The 12,633-nt window shown below is 42.8% G+C and overlaps 1 protein-coding gene across 5 annotated transcripts in view; it reads right to left on the bottom strand.

Annotated features, from left to right (window-relative positions):
- Window positions 1-8,967: 8,967 nt before the first annotated feature.
- The window catches only part of OPCML (opioid binding protein/cell adhesion molecule like), a 760,205-nt gene continuing 756,539 nt past the window's right edge, over window positions 8,968-12,633 (bottom strand). For all 5 annotated transcript variants that reach the window (XM_081843175.1, XM_081843174.1, XM_081843177.1 and 2 more), the window contains one exon: window positions 8,968-11,841. In XM_081843175.1, coding sequence (XP_081699301.1) covers window positions 11,741-11,841 — 101 coding nt within the window. In that variant the 3' untranslated portion in view covers window positions 8,968-11,740. The remainder of the gene's footprint in view (window positions 11,842-12,633) is intronic.

Below are 12,633 nucleotides of genomic sequence, written 5' to 3'. Positions count from 1 at the left end.
CACCTTGTAGCATTGCACAGTTGTGTCTCCTCCCCCCCCCCCCCCGCCACCGGGGTTGTGCTTCACAAGTATTCTTTTATTTGTTACAACATATTATTGCATTTTTAAAAGTGTTTTGCATTACACCAAACAAAACACATGTTTCCTTGAAGATGGGGCTCAAGGAAAATCTGGCCACCATTGCCAGGTTCAAGCAACATTCAGTGGTCAAGGGAGGGACTCTTGGCCCCGGTGGCTGATGGGTCATGTGTAGAAAGTTATTAGGCACAGCAACTGCTTATTGCCTGCAGCAAAGTAGGGGCTGTGCTAGGAACCTCACAGGTAAATGGCAGCGAATTACGCCTGGGCCCCCTCATTTCCCTTGTGATTCCCATGTCACCCTCTGATTAATGGCCTGAGCCCTTGCAATACAATAGTGAAAATGTCACAGTCCATCTGCTCGATTGCCATGACCAGGCTGCTCAGGAGGAGAACAGGTTCTTCCCTGCAGCTCAGAAAGTCACTACCATGAAATTGGGAAAGGGGAGGGGGAAGATGGGGACCAGAACTTGTGGTGGATGCCAAGCTGAGCTGAAATTTATCAGAAGGTGTGCTGCTGGGTTACTTTTCTCCTGGAGAAAGTTTCCGAATTACCCCCACCCTCTCAGCTCTTGAGAAAAAAGGCCACTTTGGATAATATCCTCCAAATATGAGCCACTGTATTCTTCACCAAATAATTACCTGGGACAACACTTCCTCCTCATCATTGTGATACTTGCAAGATGAGGGCTACGTTGCACACCAATTTACGGAAAAAAATGAATGAGGCTGTGCTAGTCCCACTTCTTGTCATGAGTCTAGCAGTGTATTCCTTTTTATTATTATTACTACTACTACTGTAAAGGCCATCCTATTCATCACATCGGCTCTCAGTCTAAAATTTGGCAGGATTTATTCAGAAGAGGTAGCTCTGCCAGTAAAACTCACCCAGTCCTGCCCCAACACTGAGGAGAGGGGAGTTATAGAAGTTTCCTTTTAAAAATCTAACTCTTAATGTTGACCAACACAAAAGCCTCTGGGCCTCTAATTTTGCAGGCGTTACCCGCTCTGGAGGGGCTGTTGTGCCTGCAAGTTTTATCTACTTCTATCAAAAATAAAGTGATTGCAATATGGTGCTATACCAGCTGCACTGGCTACCGGTGGGGTACAGGATCAGGTTTAAGGTGCTGGTTTTAACCTTTAAAGCCCTATACGGCCTAGGACCCTCGTACCTACGAGATCTCCTCTCCTGGTATGTCCCACAGAGGAACTTACGGTCTTCAAACAAAAACTTCCTGAAGGTCCCAGGCCACAGGGAGGTTAGGCTGGCCTCAACCAGAGCCAGGGCTTTTTCGGCTGTGGCTTCAATCTGGTGGAACGCTCTGTTACAAGAGACTAGGGACCTGCGGGACTTGACATCTTTCCACAGGGCCTGCAAGACAGAGCTGTTCCACCAGCCTGACTCCCTCCTTTGGCAATCTTCACAGAACTTTAGCCTAATGGTTGTCATCAATTTGATTTGAATTAATTTTATAATGAAATTATTTTAGAATGTTGTACTATTTTATTGTTGTTAGCCACCCTGAGCCCGGCTTCGGGTGGGGAGGGCGGGATATAAATAAAATTTATTATTATTATTATTATACTTAGATATATATTTCCCCAAGCTGAATCGGGTGACCTATGAATGTGTCTTAAACCATGGCAGGGTGTTTTCCAAAATGCGAAGTCATACTCCAAAGTAAATCATGTGGTCAGTGCATACTCCTAATGCATGCATACATGTGCACACACAAGCACACAGGCTATTGATATCCATTGCCCCATTTTCTTCTTATTTCTCATCGTGCCTGCATCCTTTCTCCATTTAGAATGGCTTTTTAAAAATACAGAGAAGCTGTAGATAGCAAAAGTCCTAATTATATATGTACACTAGGAAGCAATATTCAGTGAGTTACTGTGCCTCTGTGGCTCACTTCCAAAGGTCGGGACACACTCAGGTTACCAGCCTTTGTGCCATCTGTAGGAAGTACCCCGAGTCATAAGGGAAGGTTGTCTTACAGCCCTGGCTCCTGCTTAGAATCTCCTTTCCCTGCTGCACAATTCAAATCAAGGGTAAGGCAAATACCGTAATTGTAGCTGGTTTCGTAACAGCCCCAAAATATATCCTAATGGCCAAATTAGATAAGGCTAGTAGAAAGGAGTTGAGCACATGTTCCTCTTTGATCTCCTTTAATTTTCTCCCTGCCCCCAGCAGCTTGATTTTCCCCTCTGCCTTTGATACTTCTTATTAGAGACAGAAACATCTTTAATGGTTTTACATTTCTGGAAGCATTTCTGGTGTTTTTGTTTGGTTTTTTTACAGAGGTTCTTTTTTAAAAAAAAATGATAATAACATGTTGGACACAATACCTTTTCTTTATCAGCTCTGTTTAACTGGTGTATTTGTAGACTAGCTACATACAGCTTTCCCATGCCGGAGGAGAGATAAAAGGAAAGAGTTCATTACGCTGAAGCATTTTCATAAAAGTGGCATGAGCTGAGTCTAAATCACACTGGGTTTGGATTGTCAGAAGCGATGGAAGCCTATGATGGTGAGGATGGTTGTGTTTGGTAGAACGTATTGATGGATGTGTGAGTGGAGATGAATGGGAAAAGATGGAGAGCCTCTGTATGCGCACATGTGTGGCTTGTTGGTGTGCTGAGTGATAGGGAAATAGTGTTTTGTCAGTGATGAATGATGAGAAGAGTGAAATAAGGCTGTGGAAAATGGGATGATGAGCCATTCCTCTAGGGGTGAAGAGAGATGGGGGGGAAATTGTGTGTTTTCTGTGGTAAACAGGTCAATGGATATACCTACAAAGGCATTTAGAGGACAGTTGATCAGAGAGGAGGGTTCCCAGAATATGGGGATCCTAAATAAGTTTATTATACCACATATGCTCTTATTTTCTGGCTGATGTGCACTTCCCTTCCCTCCTTTTTCATGTGTGGAAATGTTCAGTTCTTGTTACTGTAGCAGAGACCACATGTGGTTTAAGGCTGCAGCTGCCACCTTGTGGTGTACTGGGACCTTGGAGACCAGGGTTCAAATCCCCATTCGGCTCACTGGGTGACCTCGGGCAAGTCACTGCCTGTCAGCATAAACCTACCTGGCAGGATTGTTTTGAGGATTAAACGAGGAGGGGGAAGAACCATGTATGCCACCTTGAGCTCTTTGGGGGGGGGGGTGGTCTATAAAGGCAATAAATAAATACTACAAATAATAATTAAGAAAAGAGCAGAAGTGGGGACATGTACCAAGAGCCCCTAAAGGGACAAATGGAGGCAGGAGGATTTCTGGGCAGGAATTGTCCATCACTTAAGAGGACTGCCTAGGTAAAGCACAACTGACAGATTTCTGGGCTTCATTCTCCCCACCCAGGACTTCAAAGGCAAGGGTTCTGTTCCCAAGGCTCTCCCCACCCTTTTCATTATGCCTTCCCCAACCTGGCCCTGTCCATATATTTATGTTAAATAAATGAAAATAAAATAATAATGGTGATACCCAACCAGGTCCTACTCAGAGTAGGACCCCTAAAAAAATTAAAAATCAATGGACTTCAGTTACTCAAGTCACGCTACTGGGTGTGATGAATGTTGAGTATCGCCTTATGTATTTTGGGGTGTGTGCAAGTATGGAATAAAATATAGCCTTGTATAAAATTTCCCCAAAGGTACAAATTTCGTCAAACTTTATTGATACACTGCACAATCACAACCATCTCTTATTCTTCCTGAATTAGAAAAGGTTACAACTACAATGTAACATGCACAAATTTCAGGTAGTATATTCACCCTTTTTAATACGATTATTGACAGGAAAAAGAGACTTGATCTTGTTTGCTTTAAGAGATCAAAAAAATAAATTTTAAAAGTTTTTTTCTAGAAGGCGGACAGAATAAAATAAAATAAAATTAATAAAAGCCTTTGAAAACTTCCATTTGATTTTTCTCTTTTTTTCTCATTAAAGCATTTTAACACTGATAATTGATTTACTACTTTGCTTATTTTTTTAGTTTTCTTTTTTTTTTAAAGGATAAAATTGTGTGAAAACATTGTTCACGCCCATAGCTTTGACACAGCTGGAAGAATTGCACCATTGATAAGTCACAGAAGAACGTGTAAGTCTAGCAAAGATAAGGACTCTGAAATCTGACAGGTTAACGGTTTCATACACCCAACATGTTTTCCTCACAATTGCACTTATACATTGCACAAGTAACTTGAATGATTCCCCCCCCCAAAAAAAATAAAAATCTCCCCAGTAGCTGCAAACAGAAGCAATTATTCAATTCTGGGTCTTATTTTTGTTTGCTTAATTTAGAAGAGTGAGTGGTGTGGCTTCATCGGGGCTAAGGGAGAGTCTCCATCATGAAACTGTGTGTGGTGGGGAGCCATAGTCAATGTCCTTGATGTAATGCAAAGGACCAGCCGTCAACATTGTTTGCTTTTGAGACAGGTCTGTTTAATTTTCCCTTTAGTTGTCTTGGCCTTAAATCTAGCAGGTTTTGTTTTGTTTTGTTTTGTTTTGTTTTGTTTTGTTTTGTTTTGTTTTGTTTTGTTTTGTTTTGTTTTGTTTTGTTTTGTTTTGTTTGTTTTGTTTTAAGCAGAACAAAATCTGACACACTTGTTTTGCTCAGTCATCTTTCCTAGGCATGGGAGCTCCTGAGCGCATGTAGGGCTTCCCCATTCATTTCACTGGAGGGAGCAGACCCAAAAGAATATTTCAGTGCACAGAATAAACCCTTATGAACTGAAAGGGGAACACCATATGTGCAGGAAAGCTCTGTGCATCTATGATTGCACAGGGATCTACAGTCAGGGTGAATGCAGATTTACGAAATATGCAAGTTTTAGGGAATATGACCAAGCCTTTATCCGGAAGCGTTGGCTACTTATATTCCAATCCGGTTTGCATGCAACAGCTCTGAGGATGTTCACAGAGCTCCACATGAGCTTTCATGGAGCCTCACATGCACACAGAAACCTCCATGAAGCTTTGGGTTGCAGCCTTAATGGATAATATACATAGATCAAATGTATTCTTCTATGCTTCTAAAACTGCAGAGAGCGTTTGTCCTCGAATGAATGTAGAGCGGACTTTGGCATTTATTTGTTTTTAAAAGGCTTGTTCTCAGATGCCATTAGGTATAATGCTTGCCATTTATAAAGGTTATTTGGAACTCCCCCTTTTGTTTGTGTGTGTGTGCATGGAGGGGAATTTGTACATAATTTTTCCTTTTAGTTCCCCAAATCTAGAAACACACAAATGGCTTAAACTTTTGCTGTTGGTGGTGGTAAAGCATATAGATCAGAAGCTGTCTCGGTGTGAAGTCTTTGGCTTTCCCTTTCTCCAAGCCTCTCCATGGTGAGAGGCAAAGACTGTTGTTTCGGCAGTAAGGAGCAGTTCTTCCACAAGGCTGTTGCACCACTTTCCTTGGCGCAGCAAGGAGCGTGTTCAATGTGCATCCACAGCTTTCTGAAATTGCTGCTCATGGATGCTCAAAAGATGCATTTGAGAAGATTCTTCTTCGGGAGGAGGATTGACCATTGCATCATCTTGATCAGGAACTCTAGCCATCAGGCATATATGTAGAATGCAGTCTTCTGCTCACATTGCCAGTTTTCATGAGGATTTTAAGAAAGACACCACAATTTTGCTGTACCAAACTTTGTTGCAAACTTCCTCTATTATTTTGTTGTTGTTGTTGTTGTTGTTGTTGTTGTTGTTGTTGCATTCCTTGTTAATAAGCACCAGGAAACCATTCCTTATTATTTTTATTGGCAGCAAAGAAAGGAAGTTGGCTGTTTTTGACCTACAATTTCTTGTCTCTCCATGTGTGTGTTTAAAAAATGTTGAGGTGTTAGTATTATTCGGTTGAAAATAATCTAAGTTGCATACATATTATTAAAATCATAGAACCATAGAACTGTAGAGTTGGAAAAGACCCCAAGGGCAATCTAGTCCAACCACCTGCAATGCAGGAATCACAGCTAAATAATCATTGACATAGCCAGCCAACCTCTGTTGAAAAACATCAAGTGAAGGAAAGTTCACCCCTTTCCAAGCTACTCTGTTCCACTGCCAAATAGGTTTTACCACAAGAAAGTTCCTCCTTGTTCCATGCAACAGCCCTTCAGATACTTGAAGATGGCTATTATTATCCCCCCCCACACACACATACAAAATGCCTTGTGGCACATTGACATTAAGCTTGATTCTAACACAGGTGTCTCTTGGAGATTTATATAGTATGGGTAGATCCACACCAGCCATTGAAAGAACATTCAATACACATGACTTCCTCCAAAGAATCACAGTAACTGAAGTTTCCCCTTGCAGAGCTATAATTTGCAGTTCCCACAGTCCCCAGGATTCTTTGGGGGAAAGGTGTATGCTTAAAATGTGTGTTAGATGTGCTTTCAATGAACAGTGTGGCTCTGCCCTATATTTCTGCTTTCTTGGGGAGGATAATTTTTGGAAGATGCCAAAGCATCTTCCTGAAGCAATTTGGCATGCTCTTCATACATAAGTGAGGTTCACACTGCCCTTCAACTTCTCACATGCTATCTGCATTATCAGTTTGGATAAGGATAAATGATTTGTATTGCAAACAAGCATTTTGGCCAATGCAGCCTTTGCATTCCCATTACAAATAGAGGCAATCAACTAACCTGTCCTGTCAGTGAAAGGATTTCCACTTGTGCAATGGGACTTTCGCCCCTCTCCTCCTCCCATGCACATCCCACAGGCTCCCCAAACCTGCTCTGGAAGTATGGGAGGACCCTTTGAACAGATTTTAAGAGTATGTGGGGGGAGGGGGAAGGGATCCTTGTGTTGATAGGATGTGCTGCACAGTTCAGTGGCAGATCCTATGCAAAGTAGTCCCAGGCTCTCTCTCAAACACATCTCTGGTTTGGGTCAGAAAAGGCTACATTTGCACCATGTATTTAAAGCACTATGATGCAACTTTAAACAGTCATGGCTTCCCACAAAAAATTCTGGGAGCTTTGATTTTTTGAGATTGCTGAGAGTTTTTAGGAGAGACCCCCTTAACACCCCCAAAAAAGAAAACTACAATTCCCCAAGTTCCTGTGATGTGGGATTGGTTGTTAAACCACTCTGGGAAGGGAACAAAGGGGGTCTCCTGTCACCTCACAGAACCCTTACAAACTAGCGCTCCCAGATATCACAACCATTTAAAGTGGTATCATAGTGCTTCAAGCAGTGAAGGCTGCCAAAGACTCCTGTCTGAAACTTTGGAGAACCACTCCTAATCACTGTGAAGGCAATACAAAACCTTTTTCTTGGTATAAGGCACCTTCCAATGTTTCACGGCAGAAGGGCCTCATTAAGCCTCAGACGTGAAGCCTCCTCCAACAAATGGAAGTTACTAGGATTCGTGCCGTTCACAGCTAACTTATCCTATTGATTTCAATGAGACTTAAGTGACTATGATTAGGATCAATGACTGCAATCCTGGGTCCAGCTACTCATACAAAGTCTCACTGAAGTGAATGGGCACAGGCAACTGCACTTGGGTTCATTCACAACCAACGGACGTGACTTTCCAAGTGCTGGTGCTGCACAATCTCCATTCATTTCAGTGAAGCCAGACTGGAAGCTTCCTGCGAGGCTTCGCTGGTATGAATGGAGGCCCATGTTTGCTGCCTCACTCCCAGTCACAGCTAAGCTTTGTATTATTATTTATTAAATTTGTATACCACCCTTAATCTGCAGATCTCAGGGTACCAGAGGGCCAGTGCATGGAGCTGTCCAGCCCTCAAAACACACCTCTTAAAGAACTTTGTTCTGAATGCATCTAGATAATATTTGCAAACACCATGCATCAGGCACTTAATTTTAACGGCTATCAGGCAAATTTAGTACATGGTGAATCACCAGTTCTTCAGTGCACATGGTTCTGGAAGAAATTATCCACTTTGCTTACAGAAAACTTCCAACAGAACTTCATCATTGTCATCATCATTTGAAGGTAGAGGTTCTCCTCAATCCTTCCACTTAGTTCCAGCCCTCCTCCATGGGGCTTGCAGGACATTCTAAGACAAGGTACCAGAGACTGGTGTGCAAAATCAACACAATGCTCGCAGAATAGAATTGCCTGGGATTAGCTTTCTAGAGCTGATTGCTCAGCGAAACTTCCCTATTTAAACCTTCAGGAGTTTCCCAGCAGGATTTTAAATATAATTTATTTCCCTAGCCTGTTTCTGAAAGTTACAATGTCTCTTCCACCCACAGCTCTGTTACAGTCAGTCATCTTTTTGGGACTAATGACACTCTGTGTCTCCAGGTTTACACCAATTCTGTCCAAGGAAGAAGAGGTCCTAGAATTCTAGTGACTTCCAGAGCCAGTTCAAGCACAAAAGTTCTTATGCTTAGGTCTACTTTGACATTGATCTAAGTCAACTAGGAACATAGCTGAAGAACCTGTGTGTGTGTGTTTGTGTGTGTGTGTGTACTTCATCCAGCAAAGCAATTCCTGCTGGAGCACAAAACTATTTTGCATTAAAAGACACTGCTGCAAATTTCTTGTAGAGATTCAATCAGCATCCCAATGGCTTGTGATTTTGCTCTCTTCATAGTAACATGCTTCTGCGCAGCCTTCCAGTTAAGGTGCTTTCCCTTCCTTAGAAGGTTTTGTGTGTGTGTTTGTGTGTTGAGCTACGCTGCCCCACCATTCCACTATTGGAAGGACAGCATATGCTAAAATTGATGGAACAACAAAAACATGTTCAGAAGCTGTATGCGCCAGTTCTCTCTCTTATCTCCCTCCTTTTCCCCCACCCCCCATAAGGGCCTGACTACTACATCTCCATTTCTTGATATGTGAAGGAAAGCTTGCTACTTTCAGCAGGAAAAAAATAAGCTATGGGAAGCAAAGGCTGTACATTCAATAATAATGCATTTATGGTGGATTTGTGTTCATCATTCATGTCAAAGCAAAGTCTGAGCCTTTCAACCTGTTTTGCTTAAAAAAATGAATATACCACCCAAATGTTTAGTCTTGTATAAGTAAATATCAGACTCTTTTAAATCATTCGTGTTTTACATGTATAGATATTCTAGACACCTTGAATCATCCAGGTAGACCCATTGGGAATCACCACCAGTCACTTGCCATCCACAAGGTCATTTTAGTGTTCCCAAGACATGGCTGTTAGCAGCTCAGTACAGCAGGCATCATACTTCCTTACTGCTTTTGGGACTTCCAGTCTTGACTTGACTTCCAGTCTTGACTTGTACAGGATGGTCTCGAGACCATCATTCTATGGGGAAAGTTGTCTAAGAGGAAAAAAAAAATGTAGCATGGGTAAACTGTTGTTACTAGTTTTTCCATCTCTTTCCCCACCTGTTTGCATAACAGAGGAAACAGCATAAATTCGACAGAGAGCTAATTGGTTCCCCCACACAGCTGGTCTTCATAAAATAGTGTGTAATTACTCTATTCATCCCCATTTGTCCTACTCAGTCCTGGGGCAAGATCTGAAATGGGCAATGTTTGATTTAAAGAGCGCTGACCTGTTGATAGTATATCTCTCCAAATCAACCTTGGTAGATGTCTGTCGTTGTCATGCTTTCAGTCCACAAAATAGATTCCAAAGACATCACGTCCCAGAAAATAGATTCCTGCACTCCTTGTTGGCACCAGAACTCCTTCTCTGCCACAACCTCTGTTGTTGTTGGGGCAGAAGTGGCTCTCTGTGGTAGGTCATGTCCTGCACCCGTCAGGCAAGGAGTGGGCAGTGCCAGAAATTTCAGAAACTGAGTCCTCAGAGTGAAATGAAACTTTTGACAATGTGATCCATTGCTTGGCTTTAGCAAACAGTGACCTGAATGATCTCCCGGCCTTTTTTTTAGGGCTCAGAGGAGAGCCTAAGAGATGCAGGAAATCATGATTTTCTTGATTTCTCCTTCACGTTTCCTTTCCCCTCCCCTTCAATGTTAATTAAATACTTGGAAAGAGTTGGTGCTCAATTCCCCCCTGCTCAAAAGGTTCTTAAACAAATGCCAGGCGAATGTCCCAATAAACTAGCAAAGGAATTGCTCCCCCACCCTCATTGGCAGCTAATGATGGGATGGACTTGTCAGTGGACAAAGGGGATGGCAGGGCAAATTTGGGCTGGAGAGATGATGTGCCAAATCTATTTCAAAGCCCATATGCTAAAGAATATTGGGAGCACTATATAATAATTGTAGAATACTCCCCCCCCCCCAAAAAAAATCACAATATCATCTTTAGTGAATTACTTTTAAGGCAATGCTTAGAACTGCAAAAATTTAGTTAGGGACAGGTTTATGCCATTTTAAGGCGAGGATATGAGGAGGCCTAAAAACCAATGATTTCCGCATAAGCGTATCTGGCAGAGTGCTACTGAATGCTATGCCTTTGTGGTCACAATTCTCTTTGATTTTATAATGTCCCCTATTTGCTTATCTGTGCCACTGGTTCTGGACCCTATGTGAATTGCCCCTCAATGTCCTCCTTTTACAGAAAAGGCACCCCCTCCCGAAAAGAGAGAGAGAGAGAGAGAGACGAGGCTCCCACAAAATTTCAAAATAATAATCGGTTAAATTATGAGGAATTTAAATGTTGACTAGATGAAGGTGCAACTCAATAAAGGTGATTATACTGATGGATGGGTGGAAGTGCAGATGGGGAACCGAGAAGGAGATATTCGGATTAAAAAGGGGGGGGGGCTCCAGATAATTACATTGATAGATTGATAAATATGGCAAATATATGGCTGGAAAGGCAGATGGATGGATAATTAGATGGATGGATAATTAGATGGATGGGTGAATGGGCAGGACAGTGGTATGATTATACTGATAAATGGGAGACGCATGACTTGCTGTTCTGTCAATTTATCGAGATTGAGGAGTCACTCTGAGTTTAAAAAGAGGGGAGAGGAAGCCGGGCACACCCCAGGCTTCCTTTTAATGTGCTCCCAACAGTGGAGGAAATCTCTGTCTGAATGTGTGAGTGGACCATCGTCCCTCCCAGCCCTCATGCTTCCATATACAATCCATATGCTAGGGTGGGAGGGAATGGGGCAAGAGGATGGCATTGGAGGCAGGTTTGAAACCCCATGAAAACATCCACCCAGACAGAAGCGAGTTGAAACCAGAGTGTAATCGGACACTTAGAAACATGAACAGGTATGTACAGTGTTACAAGTAGAAAGAACAATCCTTTTGCTCAAGAGACACAGAGATAATAGGACACTTTTTGACTTGCATCCCCCCCTCCCCAACTTCCTGTTGTGCATCACCTCTCAGGACCAAGAGGTCTCGTTCTCCTGGGGCAATTTTTGGGGTGGGCTCCACTGAGGATGGTAAAATGAGAGGTTGACATGTTTTCTTTTTCTTTTTAATATATAAATAGGGTATTTTAGAAGGGTGGTGGGGTCAAAGGGAAGGAAAATGAAAACTAATTCTGCTTTTGGGAAATGCCCATGATTGGCCGATCCTGAATGGGTGCTTGACCTGGAACCCAGCTGGTCCTCCCCCTCCCCATGCCCTTCCGGCAGTATGTTCAAGCTGTAGACGGCTGTTGCTGTTTCTTAACCCCCTCCCACCCCCCAGCAGTGTGGATGGTTAAAAGTCTGTGGTGTGGGAGAAGCCAGGCGTCATCTGCAAGGACCCTCGCTTTTCTTATCAAAACTTGAGGAGGAAATGAGCAAAGAGGGTGCCTGATAGCCAGAGGCAGGCCATCGCTCTGGAAGCTGCATTGTTGCCATCGTGGACTGCTCCTGGGCCTGGATCAAGTGAGACAAGAGAGAGAGAGAGAGGTAGAGAAGCTGGTTATTATTTCAAGGATAAGGGGGTGGAGGGTCATAGCTCAGTAGCAGAACATCTGCTCTGTAAGCAGAAGGTCCCAGATTCAATCCCCAGCATCTCCAGATTTTGGGAGACACTCTTGCCTTAACTCATTGAGAGCTACTGCCGGTTATGTGTAGACAGTTCTAGGCAACATGGACCATTGGTTTTGACTCAGTATAAGGCAGTGTTTCTATGTATTCAGGAGACAGAGAATTCAAGTATTTTTCAAAAGTGTTGGATGGAGTGTCTGGGATGGGCAGTGTTGGTTCCAGGTTTGGGGTGGGGGCCTTGGATAGAATGATTTCAGGGACACCTCCCTCCAATATCAAAGCAGTGCCTCCTCCTTTGTTGACACACTGAAATTCCTCGGCTGTATTGCTGTAATAGGAACTTGTGTGAGATTCATTTACAACTCATTCTCACATAGGACCTACTTCAGAAGTAACATTAGCCCATAGTTTAGCAGTATGAGAGCATGCTTCTGTGCTGCTGCTTCATCTCTCTTCCTCCAGCATGCCTGTGATAAGGAATTGTTTGATTCCTGGTTTAGCTAACCATGGTTTATGGTTACATGTGAAAGGGGTGAACTCTGGTTAGTTAATAAAGTTTAAACTCTACAAACTAAGGTATGTTGAAACATACCAGGATCAAACCATGATTTCTGATCCTGGCTTGTGCCAACAAACAGAGTTCCCCATTCAGACATAATGAAGAATGTCAGGAAGCAG

The sequence above is a fragment of the Podarcis erhardii genome, assembly GCF_964252035.2.
Source record: "Podarcis erhardii genome assembly, chromosome: 16".
NCBI lineage: Eukaryota > Metazoa > Chordata > Lepidosauria > Squamata > Lacertidae > Podarcis > Podarcis erhardii.
This window is presented reverse-complemented; position numbering and strand designations above follow the sequence as displayed.